This window comes from Cyanistes caeruleus, unplaced genomic scaffold (genome assembly GCF_971803275.1).
Source record: "Cyanistes caeruleus unplaced genomic scaffold, bCyaCae1.hap1.1 HAP1_SCAFFOLD_119, whole genome shotgun sequence".
NCBI lineage: Eukaryota > Metazoa > Chordata > Aves > Passeriformes > Paridae > Cyanistes > Cyanistes caeruleus.
This window is the reverse complement of record NW_028255918.1, coordinates 276,207-295,572: the sequence shown is the minus strand read 5'-3', so window position 1 is coordinate 295,572 and position 19,366 is coordinate 276,207. Positions and strand designations below refer to the sequence as shown.

The window sequence follows — 19,366 nt, the reverse complement described above, 5'->3', positions numbered from 1 at the left end:
GGTGCCTGTGCCCAGGCTGCACCGTGCTGAGCTCCAACTGGACAATCTAACAATGGTTGAATGGACACACCATGGGCCACTGGAGACTCCTACTCCTAGTTCTGTGAGCTACACTATTCACCTGTCATTCACCAGATGATTTTTTCATCTTTGCTTGAAATCCAGGAGAGGAAAAGGTCAACATGGAAAAGTGTTCTCCCAATTCTAGTCACACCTATGCCTGCACACCACCTGTGCCCATGGCAGGGTGGTTGGAGACTGCATGATGTTGATGCTAATTTGCAACACCAAGTGCTCAGGGATTCTGGGATTGCCCAAGTGGAGAGCAAAACTGAGCCGTGTAAGTCCCTGCTTTTTTTCAGCACATGCTGCTTCTTCCTTTATTCCAAGCAAGTCCAGGATTTTGTTTCATGTGACTTCAAGGTGCCTGGACAGAAGAGAGGGAGGGCAGCTGCAGCATAGGGCTCCTGCCCCATCAGACTCTCTCTGTCTCTCTCTCTCTCTCTCTGTCTCTCTCTCTCTCTCTCTCTCTTTCTCAGGATGGCGCCAATGCCGCTACCTTGGGACACCTGAGTGTGGAAGGCGAGCTCACCCTCAAGCACAGCCATCCAAGTCAGCCACGGGCACAGGCTGCAGCTGAAGCTGGCAAGCGTTGCTGTGAGGCTGCAAGTGAAGAGAAAGCCATTGTGGCCAACTCTGCTGAAGCCTTTTGCCAAAGCAAAGGCAATTGTGCCCACAGCCTCCCCCTGTTTGGCACCCGGCTGCTGCGGACGCCTCAGTGCGCAGGTGCCGACGTTGGGGCTGCTGCTGTTCCTGGGCACGCTCTGCTGCTGTTTCTGTGGGCTCCAGAGCCGCTTGGGCAGCAGCCACTGGGCAGCCCTGCTGGAGGAGACATCGCCACCCTCTCCATGGTGGCAGCAGCTCTGTGGGCCCCGAGCTCTGTGTCAGGGGGGCCTCGGTCACAGCAGCGTGGCCTGGGCAGCCGCGAGGGCCCGGGCTGGCCGCCAGCCCTGCCTCTGCCCACTGCCCCTTCCTGGAGGCACCCAGTGGCCGTGGCCTGGCAGCACCCCCTGCCCTCCATGTCCCCAGCCAGCCCAGCCTGGGCACCTCGGGCTGTCCCCACCCTCCCGCTGGGGTGGTGTCCCAGCCTCCAGGCCTTCTGCTGCAGGCCTGGGGGACATTTTGCGGAAGCACCGGAGCAGCCGGGTGTCAGGGACCAGGCGGCTGCCCGGGGGCTGCTTATGGCCTCTGACACCCAATTCCTCAGGGCTTCCCACCACCCCGGCTCCTCCAGGGCCTTCTGTCCCCTTGGAACCTCCTGCCACCCACTCCCTCACACATCCCCCTCGTGCCTTCCCACTGCCTTGTCCCGTCTGGGCCTCCGCAGCCCCTCATCCCTTCACGGCCTCCCAGCACCCCGTGCCCTCAGGGGCTCCCCCAGCCTGGCCCGGCAGCAGCGCCGCAGCCCCACAGGAGCTCCAGCAGCTCCTCAGCCATCACTGCAGCAACACACGGGCAGCAGGACACAGATGGCGCTTCCTGCCTGCCACAGGGCTTGTGGCTTCAGCACAACCACCAAAGGCCAAGGGGCTTCTGGCCATTTCCCCTGCGCCACTGCATGCCCTGGCAGGTTGCTGAACACAAGAACCCTTTTCCCTCTCTTCCCCTATGCCCCACACACCCTGGGCAGCAAAAGAAAGGTCTTGGGACTCTTGTGGTTTATAACATATCCTATATTATTTACATACTAGATGGAAACGAAACGAAGAAAAGAACAATCTCTATGAAAAAAAAAATAACAGATGGCCCATGTGGCCCCAGAAGATAGAGCCTCTCAGCCCTAACATATCCTATATTATTTACATATTAAAAAGAAAAAAACAGAAGAAAACTATTCTTATGAAATTAAAAATCCTGGCTTGCCCAGGTGGCCCCAGCAAACAGAATGTCCCAAATCAGCGCTGAGCACATCTCCAGCAGCGCAGCCAGCCCAGGCCCGACAGACGAGGCCGTGTCCTCCATGCCCTGAGGATTTGGTCTTCCATCCTCTGGAGAATGGAGTAACGGGCACTCTGGATGGCCCGGAGGACATACAGCGTCTCAAGTGCCAGGTCTGACACGGCACCGCTTCTGTCCTCTGTCAGGCGTTCGAGGGCTACAAGAGAGACAAACAGAGCCACGGTCAGATCCCAGAGCTGTGGGGGCGCAGCGAGAGCCCCCTGCCAGGGCCATGCCAGCCGGCTCTTGCCTTGGCCAGGAGGGAGCAGGGACCAAGGGGGTCAGCCCGAAGCTGCTGGCCACAAATGCCCCACGTGGCCCTGAAATCTCACTGTGCTCTGCCCATGCCGTCCCTCATCGGCACAGGGAGCAGAGCCCTCCACAGCCTGGCCAGGGCTTGCAGCTGCCCCCGACAGCCACCGCTGTCAGCCCGCTGTCCTGGCTCACCTCTGCACAAGACCTGGAGCTCTGCGTGCTGCCCCCTCAGCTGCTCCCCGGCCATCCCTGAGAACACAGAGCCTGTCAGGGTCCCAGCAGCACAGCTCCCTGCCAGCGGCGCTACCAGCCCTGTGGCCACACGGCCTCCTGCCCCGGCAGGGCTCAGCCCGGGCCCTTACCGCATCCTGACCCAGCCCAAGGGCACGGCTGCCAGAGGCCGGCAGCAGCAGCCCCGAGGACAGCCGGGGCTCCAGGCGCCGGGCCCGGGTGCCGCTGCCGGGGCAGCAGCCGGGGCTGGGGCCGAGCTGCGGCGGGGCGGGGAGGGAGCCCGGGCTCGGGACTCACCGATGACCCTGATGGCCGCCGCTCGCAGGGTCTCCTGTGGGTCCTGCAGGTACTGCAGGGCCCGGCGCAGGTGCTCGGCCAAGGGGATCCTGTGGTCGGCCAGCTGGAGAGAGCGGCAGGAGGGAAGGGTTGGCGCGGGCTCTGCCCCTCGGCCGGGCGCTGCTGCCTGCGGCCAGCCCCGGCCTCCCGTGCCCGGCCAGCCCTGAGGCCCGGCCAGCAGCCGCTGGCGCCGGGCTCTGGAGGGGGCAGAGGGCCGGCTGCTGCCCGGGGAGCCGCGGTGCCGGCCCGGCCTGCAGCCCCGCTGGGCCGGGGCTCCATCGGCACCCGGCTCGGGGCCACAGGGGGCTGGAGAAGAAGCCGTGCGGCCCCCGGCTGTAGCAGTGGGCAGGGGCACAGCTGCCAGCCCCACACACTGAGCACCGGGGCCAGGGGGCTTCTCTAGCCTGAGGCTGGCACTTCCAGGCCGTCCTTACCACGAGCTTGGCAAACTTCCACAGCTTCTCCTTCCTCACAGCTTTTTCTAGGTCTGGCCTCTTCAGAAAGCCAGCCGCGCGAAGGAGCGTTGTCCGAGAGGCCTGGGGAGCAGCAGAGAGCCGCAAATGGCCCCACAAGGCAGGGCACAGGAGTGTCCCAGTGCCAAGGGCTGGAGGAGGCTGCAGCCTGCAAGCCTGCGTCAGGGCAGGAGGCAGCTGAGCCCCCTGCCAAGGCGCAGCAGCAGCCCAGGAGTCCTCACCTCTGCCACATGCCGATTCTCATCTTGGCAGTGGAAAAAGAGTGGGAGCAGGCTCTGGTACACTCGTTCCTTCAGGGGCTTTCTTCCTTCTTCTTCTGCTGAAGACATCACTCTTCGAAGGAGAAACATGGAGAGCAGCTGCACCTGGCTATGGGGCTGTATGAAAGGAAGGAAGGAAAAATGACCTCATCATTGGCTTCTTGTGGCCCACATTGGCGCAGGCCTGCAAATGCACAGGGCACAAAGTGTCCGGGCAGCAGGCAGTGGCCGTGGCTGGGGCACAGAGCCTTACATTGTCCAGGAGTTTCAGGAGCGGCTCAGCCAGCTGCAGGGCCCTGCGCCAGGATATTGGGGTGTCTTCATCCGTGAAAATATGGCTCAGGAGAGCAGTGCTCATCCTGGCCACGTCACTGTCCAAGTCCCACAGGAGGTGCACTAGTCTTCCTGTCAGGCTCTGAATTCTTTCGGCCTGTGCAGAACACAAGGGTGTGAAAGCCCGGGCAGCTGCCGCAGGGCCCAGAGGCCAAAGGGCTGTCCCAAAGCACTCGGGCCGCTGAAGCAGGAGGCAGGAGAGCTGCGAGGAGCTGCCTCAGTGCCCAAGGCAAAGGCCAGCCAAGGCCAAGTGACAGCATTGCCCAGCCTCATGCTGCCCACACAGCTTCAGCTGCTGCCCCCTTCTCACCATGGAGGGATGGTCCTTTAGCAGGAGGAGAGCCCTGAGAACCTGGTGATGCATCTCTGTGGAATTGTACCACAGGTACTTATACAAGATATCCATTAGGCTGTCACCACAGTCACTCAACTCCAGGCAATCTAGGAGCTGAAAGGCACAGGGCAGTGAGAGGGGAGCTGGCTGGCAAGAGCCTGGAAGTGCGCAGGGCTGGGCCCAGGCAGCAGCACAGGGCGCGGGTGCCGTCCCAGGCAGCTGTGGCTATGCCAGGGGACAGGGCTGGCAGGGAGCTGAGCGAGGTAGTGCTGGCCATCAGGCTCACCTCCACAAGGAATGCCATGGCAGACACATCCCAGTGTGGCAACGGTTTGCTGAGCACCTCAAGCAGGTAGCTTAAGATGCCTTTACACAAGTGGCCAGATGCACGGCGCATTACCCTGGAAGGCAGAAAATGGCAGAAAGAGTCTCAGCAAGGGTGCGAAAAGCCTCTCCCAGGACTGATGGACACAGTTGTCCTATTGCCCCAGCACCCTGTGAGGCGATTTGGGCCCTTGAGATGTGGCTGCTCCTGGACACGCTCCTCTCACAGCCTTTTGCAGTCTCCTTGGCCATCCCTCGCTGACGAGGCCCTCAGGCCCATGGCCACGGGGACTGTGGGGGGGCATCCCGGGCAGGGGGCACAAATGTCAGAGGCAGTGGGGAGAAGGGGGGCTCACCTGGCCAGCAGACCCACGGCATAGTGGTGGGTGTCAGCACAGAGCAGCGTGTCCCAGCCACGCTTGCGTTCCATTGCCACCACCACATGCTCCAAGTGGAGACTGCAGAGCAGGGCCTTCAGGGTCTGCACTGCAAACCTGTGCGCACAGCAAAGCCCAGGTGACGCTGGGAGCGCTGGCTCTGAGGCTGGGGAAGTGGCAGGGACAGGAGGAGTGGCATGGAGCACCTGTTGGGGCTGGTGGAGAGGCCGTGTTGCTCCTGGCATTCCTTCCAGAAGGTATGGACGTCCTCTGTCATATACAAAGTACTGAAGTACGTTTGGAAGAGGAGATGCACAAAGAGGCGGGGGAAATAGACTGTGAGGATCTGTGGGCAACAGGGCCCCTGGAGGATCTTCCACATCACCAGAGTTGCCTGCAGAGGACAAAGCAGCCCGAGACAGCGCTCAGTGCCGGGGCGTCCGTGTGGCAGGGCCTGAGCCTGGCAGGGAGAGGCCGGGGGAGACGCAGGGGGAGCAGCGGGCCTGGTGGCCCTGAAGCTGCCCCTAGGCCAGGTTTGTGGCCAGTGCCTGAAGCAGGGAGATGCAGTGGGGGAAGGAGGCAACAGAGCTGCTGGAGAGGCGGCCGGCCTTGCGGTGAGCAAAGGCCAGCTCCAGAAACTCACAGTCAGGGAAAAGACAGCCGTCTTGTCCCCATCAGAGGTGCCCAGGTTTTTCTGCGGCCAGCTCCCCACCACATTGACGAGGAGCGGTGTCACTTCCTCTGAAATCCAGGGCGAGAGCAAGATGTTCGTCCACATGGCCATAGCAGCTCTGCGGGGTCAGACACAGCACCGTGGGCTGGGCAGCAGCGGGGAGCTGAGCTGGCCACCAGCTCTGCCTGTGCCCACTGCCCCTGAGCGGCAGCAGCAGCCAGGCAGCCCAGCCCTGTGGGGACAGGCCCCTGAGGGGCAGGCTGGCAGCACGGCAGCAGGCTCAGGAGCTGACTTTGTAGCAGGGCTGGCAAAGGGAGCAGCCAGAGGGCCCTGCAAGTCTGTGTTGCTCACAGCCCTGGGCCGGGCTGTACAGGGTGATGGGCTGGGGAGCCCTGAGGCCTCGGGGCAGCTGGGCCCCATACCTGTCACACGTTGGGGCCACCCGCAGGAGAGTGATGGCCACATCATCGGGCTCTGCCTCGGCCACTTGCATCAGGGCCCAGTCCATCCTGTGCTCAGCAGCCTCATTGGCCATGAGCCACTGGTGGATGTACCTCACCACGCCGGGCACCTGGAGAAGGCACAGGGAGACTTGGAATGCTAGCAGAGGGAGTCAGCAATGTGCCCAGCTTCTTCCCCAGACAAGTGCTTCTCTTCCAGCATGCTGCCATGGCCTCAAAAGCTTCAAGTGAGCAGCAGGCGTGGCTTGGGAAAGCCAAGCAATTGCTGGAGGATCAAAGGCTGGCCACAGGCTGCTTACTTGCTCTGGATTGAAAAGAGCCGTCTCTACAAGCAGATCCAGCTGGGCAGCGCTGCTCTGTTCTGCCAAGACCTCTGAGGATGCTTTGACCTCAGTGTCCATAGGTCTGGTCTCTTCCTTGCCAATTCTGGTGATGAATTGGTAAAGAAACTGTAGGAGAAGGGCAGGAAGGCAGGGAAGTTGCATGGAGTGCTCCAAGTGCGGTGCTGGGCTGAGCAGTGCCAGCAGGCCCAGCGCAGGTGGGGATGGCTGCAGGTACCTGCGCTGCTCTGCGGAAGCGGCCACGGGCGGTGTCCTGCTCTTGTGTGCCGTCCATGGCTGCATCTGGCAAAGAGCAGCCAGAGCTGAGGGGCTGCGGGAGAGGCCGGAGAGCACAGCCCAGCCCTACGTTCCCCAGGCAGGGACAGTCCCGGGATGCCCCAGGGGATGCAGCACGGCCACTGCTGCGGGGACAGCCCCAGCCCCTTTTTTGTGCTGTCCATGGGTGTGTGTCCACAGGACAGTGTGGGATGGGATGAGATGGGATGCAATGGGATGGGATGGGGCCAAGATGGCCGCAGGCACCAGCCCTGTGGCCCAGCTCTGCCACTCACCCTCCTCCAGCGGCTGCAACTGCTGCACCTCTTCGGTCTCTGGTGCTGGGGCAGCTCCAGGGCCTTCTTCCTCGACCTCCTCCTCCTCCTCCTCCTCCACCCAGGCCAGCTTGGGCACTCTTGGGGGTCGCTGCTCCAAATCTTCTTCCAGACTCTCCAATCCTTTCCATAGGAACAGCACCAGGGGATGGCATGGCATGGAATGGGATGGGGCCAAGCTGGCAACAGGCACTAGCCCTAATGCCGAGCTCTGCAACTCACCCTCCTGTGGTGCCTGGAACTCCTGCACCTCTTCAGACTCCTGTGCCAGGACAGCTCCAGAGCCTTCTTCTTCCTGCTCCTCAAGCCAGGCCAACTTGGGCACTCTTGGGGGTCGCTGCTCCATGGCAGTGACTGGATTTATGGTTGCTTGCAGGAGAGATGGCTCGGAAAAGCTCAGAGTCAGCAAGTCCTGCAGTCGTGCCTGGAAGGCACCTGCAAGACTCAAGTCCTGGCAAGATTGCAAGACAGCAAGTCCTGCACTTGGGTCTTGAGGGCTCCTGCCACAAGGACAGGAGGCTCCTCGACAGGGATTGTGGTCTGGTCTCAAGGGCAGAGACTGCAGGGATGGGCGACACGTCGGAAAAGCTCCGGGTCACCAAGTCCCACGGTCTGCCCTCAAGAGAACCTTAAGAAGGAAGGGTCAGCAAGGCCACAGGTCAGCAAGACCTGTGGTCTGGCCTCGAGGTCACCTGTAGAAATAGTGCTTCAGAAAAGCTCCAGGTCCGACACAAAGGAGTGCGCTGTGCGGGGGCTCCTCACAGCACCGCTCTGGCGCGTCCTGACCCGTCGCGTGCACCGAGCACTGTGGCGTGGCCCTGTCACCGCCAGCTCCTATGGCAGCACGTGTCACAAAGGGCCCTTTGACATCTGCTCCCGTTGCCACCATCCCACGGTGACCGTGCTGCAGCGTGTCACAAAGGGCCCTTGCACACCCTGCCCTCCGCCCTGGGGCCGCCCCCATCCCCTCCCCCACCCCCAAGTGGCCCAGCTTGGAAGGAATCCCTTGCCCAAAGTGTCTAAGACAGCCTGATGGGATCTTTAGGAACAGCTTGTTAGAAATGAAATGGAGGCAAATTTATCAATAAGAATTTTATTGAAAACTTTGCAAAATTTCCTCATGGAAATGTCTCAGTGTTGAGAGACAGGTGTCTGCTAGGGAGGGCAGGAGCCTCCCTTGGAATGAAAAATGTAGACCCCCTCCCTCCAAATTATGATAATCCTGAAATCAAGGGGCTCTCAGGCAGAGATCTGGGGATAGGAATGACAGTTTTTTACTAATATTTATAACCAGGCAAACAAACAACAATAACTACAGCGTTAGCAAGAAAACAGAGCCAGGGACCCCGTGACAGCTTTCTGGGCTGAGACGGGAAAGGATGGAGGAGAGGCTTTGTTTCACAAACCCCCTCGGGTTGGCAGTCAGTGCTGGTGCTCCTGCAGGGCTCTGAGGAACACTCAGCTGGAACAGCAGGGATGAGCTGAGATCCCGGGCTAGTGGCTGAGGTGGATCAGCAGCTCCGTGGCGGTGGCTGGCACTGCCACACGTCCCGGCAGGACAGGGGGTGTGAGGCCACCAATGAAGAGGGAAGAAGGAGAAGAAGCAGCAGCTCCATCTGGGTGATGGCGAAATTCCCTTCTCCCCACCACAACAGCTCTGCACCCAAAGTGTTCTTCTCCGAAGCTGAAGAAGCCACCAAACTGTCCCCACCCTCCCCTTTTCCTGCCCCCTTCCCCCCCTGGGCCCAGCCAAACTCTTTGTTTTTCCTCAAGCACCCACCAGGTACCCGCAGTTAAGTTTTCCCTGCAAGTCATGAGTAAAAATTCCACAGGCAAGCCAGAACTAAATAGAAAATAAAGGACACGTAACCCCCAACACCTGTAAGTTGTATCTTGAGAGTCAGCCAGGATCTTTGTTTGCCAGAAACACCTCTTAATTTAATCAAGGCATTAGTAATCAAAATTATTTTGAAAATTTAAAGATCAAAGTAGCCAAAATACTCAATGTAACTAATTGCTGGGTATGTTCTCAGCTCAGGTTGGGAGGAATGGGGTTCCCTCGGAGGGCTCACCCTGTGGGGTGGCCAAAACTCTGTCAATGGGCTCTGACTCGTAACGGATCCAGTGCAGGGACACTGACAGAAAACTGTGCTGTGGAACACAGGAATGCAATTATCAGTTTTACAGGATTGACTGAGATTTCCCTTCCGGAGAAACCAAGCCCTGTTCTAGTTGGAGGTCACAATGTGAAAGGATTTCTGTGCTTTACCATCACAAGCCTACTCATTCTTTTTCCTCACTCTCATTCACGTTAGGAACAATAATTCTGTTGTCCATGGAGCTGGCACCTTTTGAATTCCAGAATAATGTCCCCAAGGTCCTTTGCTGTTCAGCTTTACTGCGCTGTCTGTGGCTAACAAGGCTTGCTGGGGTCCTTTCCCCTTCGGCTGGAGAGGTGCCGGGTCCCAGTCCCTGAGGGACAGCCAGGCTCCTGGCTGGAATTGGTGTGGAAGTCCCTCAGGGTCACATCAGCCTTCACATGGAGCCCTGTGGATCTGAGCATTCTCCAAAGGGGCCGTTGGGGCAAACAGGGAGATTTGGTCTGGCAGGGTCTGTAAAACAATATCCCATCCCATTGACTTGTTCTGGCAGAGAACACTTGGCTGCAGGGACATATTCCCATTGTTCCTGCTCAGGTCTCAGGATTCCAACAATGTTGTCTTTGCCCAGAGCTCTTCCTTCAGCTGGCTTGGGAGGGCCATTTGGCCTCTGGACCCACACTCTGGCTCCTTTATTAGGACTGCTGGGTCCAAACTCTTTTTATCCACAAATGGAGGCAATTTGAAGTGGATATCCTTTCTTCACAATTATTTTTTAAATGGCGATATCAATATTTCTTCTACCTTGTCATGGGGTTGAACAATCAAATCTTGTTCGCTATTGTTTAACAGACTTACTTCAATTTCTCCTTGATAATCTGCATCAATTCCTCCTCCCGTGACATGAACCCTTTGCAATGCCAAGCTCCAGTGAGCAGTTATCAAACCAAAGTGTCCTGGAGGAATCTGAATTCTTATTCCTGTATTGTAAACTGTCATTTGCTTCTGATTTCTCCTAATGAATTCCAGTGCATGAAGGTCCAGCCCTGCAGCCTGTGGGCTGGCCCTGGCAGGGGCCATCACAGCCAGAACAATTCCCCAGGCAGTCCAAGTCTCACTGTCCATGGCTGTGTTTGCAAATTGGGTGCAGCCGTGCACACCCAGGGGTTTCCATTTCCCAGTGGGCCCATTGTTAAGGGCATGGAGCCCATCTGGGAGATGGGTTCTCCACCGGGACAGGTTCCCATCTCCTCATTTTATCAACTGCTCTTTTAACAATTGTTCAACCAATCCTGTAGATTGTAGATAGTGTGATACATGAAAAACCCAGCAGTCTTAATCACTGTGTTTTTCACAGGAACAGACAAAGCATTCCACATCACAGCATTGCCAAACCCTATAAAAATTGCCAGTTTTATCCCTTCCTCCGTTATTCCTTGTATACAATTCACAAAGTTTACCGTTGACATTTGGGTCTTTGCTAGTCCTTTTTTGTAGGGTATTTTAGTGTTACAGTGAGCAGCCAAAGCTAACAAATTGGAATTGTCAGCATTATTTCACATTATCGATTTTTAGTTATATATATAAATATATATTATTGTGTTGTTATAATTATTGTTGTTATTGCTATTGTTATTATTATTTTACTTGGACAAACAAACCTGAGCTAAACACTAAAACCCTCTTCTGTCACTCCACGTGGGAGCATTCCGAAAACAATTGTTCCTTCTGTTGGTGCTGTTAACAGAATCCCTCCTTGTCTTCCCAAACCCATGAGTTCTTTTCCTTTTTCCATATGCAGTGTTTGGATGCATTTTAAGACATCCAGCGGTTCAGCCTCTTTTAACCGACTGCCCCACTGCTCGCACGGTGCTCCGACCTCAGCCCCACTCCAGAGCCAGCGAACTCTGGGGAGAGCTTCCCTTCTGGGAATTACAGATGGGAGTGATTCCTTACATTTATATTTTAAAAGTGACATTTTGTTGTGATCTGGCTAGACTTTGCCAGTTTTGTTTCAGCAGCAGGCAGAGTCAGCACCAAAGGCACAAACTCCACCTGAAGGAATCAGTGTCACTAACTGCAGCTCCAAGCAGCAAAGGATGACAAAAGGAGCAGCTCAGCAATGAATCCAATCATCAGTGCCAAAGATTGCCTGCAGGGATTAACAAAGATCCAGCACCAGTTCCCCTCAGACTTTGCCATCCCCAGATCCACCCATCAGCTGGGGAAGCTGTCACAGCCAAGGGCTGGAGAGCCACTCCAGACACTGGGAATTGCTGCAGGTGCCTCCAGCCACAGGTGAGGCTCCAACCCCGCTGTGAGAGAGGGCCCAGCTTTGATAGTGCTGAATAAACAAACTGACAGCACTTCTGGTGTGGGAACATCTGGTTTCATTCTCCTCTTGCGTCCCTGCCAAAGCCTGGCCAGGCCTCAAGGAGGAACCAAGGGAGTCGACCCTGACCATACACCCCAAACAAGGCCAGATGTGGGATTTCATGGCCTTGTCTGGCTTCTAAACACAGAAAGGTCAATCCATGTTTCATTGATGAGTGGATACATCTATCACAGTGTTCATGACCATGAATATTTCAGTAATGAGCAGATGGACAGATAACCTTTGGCTGGAAGGTTCATTCAGAGATCACCTTTGGCTCAGGGCCTGTTGTTCAGGCCTCACTCAGGGCCTGTTGTGCAGACCTTGGCACTTCAGGAACGAGGGTTAGTGGGGGGCTTGACACTGCTGGGTGACTGGCTGGACTGGATGAACTCAGAGGTCTTTTCCAGCAGAATGGATTCTATAATACCAGGATTCTATCTGCTGCATTCAGCTAGGTCCATTACTTAGCAGCATTACTTTAGTCCAAAAGCCCCCTCTTGCTCAGCTCTTGTGGCCTGAGGCTTCAGCTCCTTCAGCTCCTGGTGCTGAGCTGCTCAAGCTGAAGGAGACAACTGGGAGAGAAGAATAAGTTCATTCAATTCCTTCTGGGACATGGAGAGGGGAAATGTGAAAACAGGAGCATTGTTTGGTGTGGCCTCCTCTCTGCTCTTCACACCTTTCAGTGCTTTGACCCAGCCAAGAGCTTTCTCCAGGATTCAATGAAGCAGCTGTTCCTGCTCCCAGCTCTGGCTCTTCCCAGTCTCTGACCTTGACTGGTTTTGTCCCTCTTGCTGTGCCCTCTGTTCCCCCAGGGGGCTGCCCCAGACTGAGGGATCAGATCCAGGCACTGCTGCTGCTCCCTCGGGACCAGCCCCAGTTTGGTTGTTGCTGTCAGTGCCAGCAGAAGCCGTGGCTGGAGCAGCGGGTGCTGACAGTGGCCCAAGGCCCGGGGCTGGAGGGGTCCCTGGGCTGGGGCTGGGAGGGAGCTGCCCCTTGTTCTCCCTCTGCCTCCCGCAGAGCTGGGCCGGGCACAAGTGGGGCAGCAGAGCCAACAGGGAGCCTGCGAGTCTCTTGCAGCCGTGCCTGCTCAGAGTTTGGCCTTGGAGCTTCAGGTGGGCAAAGGCAGCTGCTCTGCTCCCTCTGCGTGTGCCCGTGTTCAGCACTGCTGCTCCATCAGTCTGTGCCCAGCAATGGGGAAAAGCCTCAGCCCTGCAGGGCCAGGAGCTGCCGGGCTCTGCCTGAGCAGCTCAGCCAGCGGGAAGGGAGCTGCTCCACACGGGAACCAGGAGCAAAGGACATGCCTTTTCTAGGACATGTTTTCTGTAAAAAAAACCAACAAAAACAACAAAAGCAAGCAAAAAAACCCCCCCCAAAAATATGAAAGATAAAAATTACCCCCAAGTGTGTAGTGAAAAATCTTCTATAACACTGGAGTAAGAAAGAGGTAACTGATCTTTTGAAAAAGAGAACTCAGCTTTGATTTTAGTTCCTTAGTTTGTTCACGTGCTAGTGAAAAGGATCCATTAGCTGCCTTCCTTGAGAGATTTTATGGATGTTTTCCAATATTAAGATATTTTACACTGCAGTTAAAGGAATAGAAAATTGAAATACATGTTCTTCATGACTGTGTCTTGAGTGTAAAAATTTGCAGTTTGGAACTTGGACCTAAATGATGAGTTCGGCGGGAGAAATGCAGCACTCAATATGAATGATCAGCAAGTCTCATTTATTGGTAACTCTTAAACCACTTATATAGCATCAATAATTAGGCTCATACAAAGTGTAAAAACAAGCTCATTATTGGATATTTTTATTTAAGGTCAACTCCACCTAATTCCACATTCCTGTGATTGTTCTTCTATGCTGAATTCACATTCTTCTGATCACAGCGTCCTGTTCTCTGTTAACAGTTATCACTAAGACCTTCCTGACCTTGCAACATCTCACACCAACTGTACTCTATTATCTAATTCTTTCCCAGCTAACTGCTGCATGGGAACATGACCTTTGCTCTCTAGCCATTCCTCTACAATTCCCCTGTTTTCTTTTTGTACTAACAAAACTTTAGAAGTAGCCCTTTTCATCATGTTTTGCAAGCATTGCAGTATGCAAGGAATAAACAGTAGCACAATCACAATGATCAATATAACAACAATTGCCATTTGTGCCAAATATTTTAACCATCCTGTGAGACCTAGGGATTGAAACCATTCCTCTAATGGATTTGTTTCCATGGTTAATATTTTCATATTGTTCTGTAGTTGTCGGAGATGAGCATGAATAGACACTGAATGGTCAGAAATATTCATGCAACACATTCCATCAAAGTCTTCACAGCCATGGCCCTGTGCTAATAGTAAAAAATCAAGAGCAGCTCTATTCTGCAATACAGCATGCCTAACACTCTTCATATCCAAAAGCAAATCAGACAAAACCTTTGATGTAATATTAAACTGTTTTCCTGTCCAACATGCCAGTCGTCGTAACTGTGTTAAGGCTTGAGCACTAGATACTCCAGGTGTAAAAACAGATGACACAATCACTGTAGGACGTTCCCAAAGTTCAACCTGATCCTTGCATTCTGGCCCCAATTGGAACACACTTCTCTTTGTTCGTAACCTGGTTCTATTGGCTCCTCATAGTTGCTGTATAGTGGGTGCAAACAATGTCAATTTCCCAAAATAACAAGGCCTTCCATAAATGTTTTCTGGCAGTCCTTGCCATGCACGATCTCCACAGATTAAAAAAATACCAGGTGGTAATTGTAGAGGTGAACTGCTAGAATTTACCTTGTGAGACCAATTGCCACAGTATGCATCATTATTTTGCAAATATGGCAAATTTTGTGGAGAAACATTTTTACCATTTGGCCCATGAGACCTTTTTGCATGATTGTTCCTAGCCCAATTGACAAAAGTGAAACAATAATTGCTAGGGGCTGAGCCTAACAGTCTTAACTCTCGTGGCTCTGACCCGGTGACATTTAAACCTGTAGCAATGTACCAATTTTGAGCATCAATGGGATTTGCTGGGATTAAACCTGTGTCACAAATATTGATCGTGAATTTACCTGATGGAATTTCACATAATGTTTTGTTTGCTTCTTCGGGCATTTTCCAATGCTTTGTCCATTTTTTAAACATTGTGGCATTGAGTGAATCCTCTAAAGGTGCACCCACTAAACAAGTTCGAAAAGGATCTGAAGGGGTAGCCATTGAAAGGCAAAAATTATCTTGTCCAGTTTGATTGGCCCACATTATCCACATATTTTGTCTTTCATCAATGTCAATCAAGAGCCCCTCATTTCTTTTTATCATGGTAAACCACTACAACAACCGGATCAGAGATAGTCTCTTAAGGACTTTAAAAAGATTGTGGCAGTTCAGCCAGCATCTTGGCTGGATCCCATGGGAGATCTTGCTTCCCTTTTCTTTTACCCCTCTGCCTCGCCCGTCGATTCGGTTGCTTCGAACCACGGGCTGTTCCATCTTCTCAGCAGCAGGGATAACTTTTAGGGAAAGACCCTTTCTCTCGAGACTGCCGTTTTAAGAATTGCTCCCAATTTTTATTTTTTACCCCTGGAATATCACACCTGACCTGTGTAAGTGTTTTATGAGAGTGTATTGTGGTTATTTCAATAATATACGGCAAAGGGGTATTAGGATGATAACAATAATTTTCTGGGTTTATCCCAAAAGCATAAATCTCCCACCATCTATCAGATCCTTTTTCAAATTGTCCTGTTTGCACACCTTCCTGTAATGCAACCTCAGTGAAATTTCTTTCAAAGTTGTAACATTCTGTACAAATCCCTCTTGGGGATCGACCCCACTTAGAATGTGTCCACCACTTTTCTTTACACACTTTACAAATGTAACATACAAAAGGATAACATTCACACTCTGGTACTGCACACAAGATTTGCATGTGAGAGTTCATCAGATCCCGTCTCTATGTTGCTGGCAGAGAGCGAGAAGTATCTGCAGAATTTTCTGGATCAGCTGAAGGTAAATCCCTGGGATCAGCAGGTTTAGTCCATCGGCTCGGCACCCAGACAGGCCCTGTGGGGGTAGACACACAAAGATAACCACGTCCCCAATACAGTACCTTGCTGGGACCTCCCCACAGTCCTGTTTTTGGATCTTTATAAACCAATCGGTCTGCCCTAGCATTTCTTTCTCCTAAACCCACATCCCATTTGTGACTACGAATATGGATAATAGCAAAGGCAGCAGTCCTCAACTTTACTGCTCTTTGAAGCTGCAAAAACAGTTCATATAAATGAGGATTTTTTACTTCTTTTATGTCTGCTTTTTCAATACGTTCACTCACTCCTGCAACATATAAAGAATCAGTTACCACATTAACAGGACCCTTAAACTGCACCAAAACCCAAACAACAGCGACTAATTCCAGAGTTTGTAATGTGTCCTCCTTTTGAGCTGGAATAATGTGATGATTCCATTGTCCTTCCGAATCTTGCCATGTAGCAGCAGCTGTGCGAGATTTCTTTCCAGCATCAGTGAACACCGTTGATGCCCCTGGTAACGGCACAAATGATCATTTGGGCTTTTCAATCCAATTCTGCTGGCCTATCCATCGTAGTGGTATTCGAGGCACCTCCTCAGTACTGACCACACTGCTGTTGTCAAGCAATGCTTCTTGCAGTGTGGAGCTGTGAATTAAATACCAGTCTAAAGTGTCCTTTTTTATTGGTATCTGAATGACAGCTGGATCTGCACCCATAATTTGTCACAATCGCTTCTACCTTTGTTTTATTAAATCTGCTAAAATTTCAATTTTTTGAATTAAGGTATGTCTCTGCTGTAGTGGTGGCAACAACCACTCTAATACCCATATCTCCCCTGTTTTCTTTTGTTGCTGTGTTAAAGCACCGATGAGATGTTGAGGTCCAAACCATACAGTAAAGTTAATGTCCAAGTCTGGATCTCGCCTACGAACAACACCTGTCTGGATACCGTCCATTATTTTATTGACAGCTTCTTGTTGTTCACTGGTGACCTGTATAGGTGCTGTAGGATCGGTACCTTTTAACAAAGGTCATAAGGGTTGTAAAAGTTCATTAGGAATACCCACAACAGGTTTAAGGCATTGCAAATCTCCTAGCAATCGCTGAGCATCATGAACAGTATGAAGTGACATGTTCAATGACAGTTTCTGAGGGGCAACATACTGCTCAGTTAAAGTCCCCCCGAGATATTTCCATGGGGATGACTGCTGTATTTTCTCAGGTGCAACAACCAGTCCATTCTGAAGTAGTTGTGTTTGAATGTCTTTAACTTGTTTATCTGCAAAAGGTTGTGACTGAGCAAAAAGAACGTCATCCATATAATGATAAATAATAGTTGTAGGCCACTGAACTTTGCAGCAGTGGCTGCAAAGCATTATCAACATAAAGCTGGCACAAGGTAGGAGAATTATGCATACCCTGTGGTAAAACTGTCTATTCAAATCTCTTGTCTGGTTCTGCTCGATTTAATGAGGGCAAGGTAAAAGCAAATCTGCAAGTATCCTGTTCATGCAGTGAGACAGTGAAAAAACAATCCTTTAAATCAATTATTAACAAGGGCCAATCTCTTGGCAACATTGCAGGACTGGGCAAACCAGGTTGTAGTGCCCCCATTGGCTCCATTTGTTCATTTACTGCACGTAAGTCGTGCAGCAATCAATATTTTCCAGATTTTTTTTTATAACAAAAATAGGGGCATTCCAAGGATTTGTTGACAACTTTAAATGTCCTTGTTGATATTGTTCCAGCACTAATAGATGAGCTTGTTGCAGACTTTCCCTTTTTAGAGGCCACTGTTCAACCCATACTGGTTCCTGAATTATCCATTTACGTGGGAGTGGGAAAGTCCAAACAATGGCCTCTATTCTAAAGGGTGCTCATTGGTCAAAATAACACCAAGTTGTGACAAAATATCTTGCCCTATTAGACATTGAACCTTGTCTGGTAATGGAACAATTGACAAAACAGAATTAATGACCTTCCCATCTAATTGAATCTGGATTTGTGGAGACTTTCTCGCTAAAGTTAAGCCTCCCACCCCTGTAACAGTAACCATACTGGACAACAAAGGCCATTCCTGGGGCCAATACTGTGGAGCAACAATACTTGAGTCTGTCCCAGTATCCAATAGTCCTTCTAATTGGTGGGATTCTCCGTTATAATTGGGAACAACTTTTCGCTTGGGTCGAGTGTTTAAGCCCAGGGTAAGCAATGTAAGTCCTCCTGTAGAACCAAATCCACCTGTACCCTGTAATTGATTTTGCAATGGTGTCAATTGATGGGTATATTGTGGTAGTGGCACCATTTGTGCAATTCGCTGTCCCTTATCAATTCTGGCTGGTGGTGCCAGTGTATATGCCATGATATATATTTCACCAGAATAGTCCACATCAATTACTCCAGGTAAAATAAACAGTCCCATTAGACTAGCAGATGAATGTCCCAACACTATTGCACCCACAGCTTTTCCATTTATTATCACTGGTCCCATAATTCCCGTGGGAATCTTGTAGGGCTGAGATGTCAATAAATCCACAGTCACTGAGGCTGCCAGGTCCAGGCCGAGGCTCCCTGCTGTGGCAGGCTGGAGGGAAGTTGCACTGATGTTCTGGCAGCTGCTATTTGTGTCCTGGCGCGGCGGCTTCTCGCGCTGACCTTCCCGTTTCCCGATCTCCGGCGGCAAACACTATCAGTGTGGGTATTGGACTGACACTGATTGCACCAAACAGATGGTACAGTACATTCCTTCCAAATATGTCCAAGGTTGCCACAGCAAAAACATTTGAATCGGGAGGCTGGAATCCTGCCATTGTTGGTTGTAGCTGCTTGTAGGGGTGCAAGAGCTGCTAAAACCTGACTCTGATTTGATGCTAGTTCTTTAATTGCCTGGGCTAACATTGCCTGTGAGCCCACCGGTATATTAGACATCCTCTCTAATGCCTCCTCAATAGTCCAATTAGCATTTAGGGAATTTAAAACTGACCTGGTTGCTGGATTACAATTCTGTAATGCACATTGTTTTAATAATGCTTCCCTCATATATTCAGGAACACCTGCCTGTTCTATAGCTGCAGCTGCTTTATCAATAAATGCTCCAAATGGCTCATCTCGCCCTTGTTTAATACCCATATAAGATGGAATACCTCCTGGCTCCTTAATCCGATCAAATGCAGCTCGTGCCAACTGCATTCCTTCTCTCAACTTATCTGGTCCCAAAATAGCTTGTGCTTCCACTTGACTATATGCTCCTAATCCCATTAGTTCTTCCAAAGTTAGCCCATGCAGTGGATCACCTGCCTGTCTTTGCACATTTACACTTTCTTGGCAATAAGCTTGCCAGTGTGCATTAAACAACAACTGCTGATGCTGACTAAGAATCAATTTCATAATACTCCTACAATCTGCAGGCAGCAAAATCTGTGTGCCCCACAAATAATCAATCATCTGTCTAACCGGTTCACTGGTCACTCCAAACTGACTGACTGTAGATCGCAACTGTGATAACCATTTCCAATCTAAAGCTGTAATTGGAGCTTGTATTCCTCCCCCTTGCATCGGTGCAAAGGTTACAGGACATGCTACTTCCAATACAGCATCTGCTATTTCCTGATCTCCCTCTTGCAAAATATTCCGTGCTAATGCAGCCCATGTCTCCCTTCTTTCCCGTGCAATAGCCTCACCTAACTCACGCCCTACCCCAGGGACAGATTTATTTTCCATAGGGGAGGATGGTAACGGTGCTGAAGGCTCCGTTTCAGAATCAAGGTTAGTGGGTGAAGGAATTGGAGATGGCACAAAAGGATTAGCAGCGGCAGCAGGGGTCAGTGACTGCGTGGGGGGGGTCAAGATTACTGTGTTTGTGGAGGGTGGCAAT

General features: G+C 52.0%; 3 protein-coding genes across 4 annotated transcripts in view; 1 reads left to right on the top strand and 2 right to left on the bottom strand.

Moving 5' to 3' along the window:
• LOC147646149 (maestro heat-like repeat-containing protein family member 7) overlaps positions 1-19,366 on the top strand; it is a 165,252-nt gene that overhangs the window by 113,890 nt on the left and 31,996 nt on the right. The window lies entirely within an intron of this gene.
• LOC147646151 (maestro heat-like repeat-containing protein family member 7) lies at positions 1,716-7,837 on the bottom strand. 2 transcript variants are annotated; one of them, XM_086873867.1, is made up of 16 exons: positions 7,209-7,837; positions 6,948-7,109; positions 6,614-6,678; positions 6,355-6,504; positions 6,017-6,165; positions 5,565-5,712; positions 5,128-5,315; positions 4,901-5,038; positions 4,507-4,621; positions 4,197-4,334; positions 3,807-3,983; positions 3,515-3,670; positions 3,255-3,356; positions 2,782-2,884; positions 2,446-2,502; positions 1,716-2,155 (listed from the first exon to the last, which is right to left on the bottom strand). In XM_086873867.1, the coding sequence occupies exons 1-16, from the start codon at positions 7,330-7,332 to the stop codon at positions 1,956-1,958; spliced, it is 2,172 nt and encodes a 723-aa protein (XP_086729993.1). In that variant the 5' UTR covers positions 7,333-7,837; the 3' UTR covers positions 1,716-1,955. The 2 variants fall into 2 exon arrangements, with proteins under 2 accessions (XP_086729993.1, XP_086729994.1); XM_086873868.1 differs by having other exon boundaries at positions 6,355-6,481; positions 7,209-7,798.
• Positions 14,763-19,212, bottom strand: LOC147646150 (endogenous retrovirus group K member 8 Gag polyprotein-like). The gene is made up of 2 exons (XM_086873877.1): positions 18,234-19,212; positions 14,763-14,788 (listed from the first exon to the last, which is right to left on the bottom strand). Exons 1-2 carry the CDS (start codon positions 19,210-19,212, stop codon positions 14,763-14,765), a joined length of 1,005 nt encoding a protein of 334 aa, XP_086730003.1.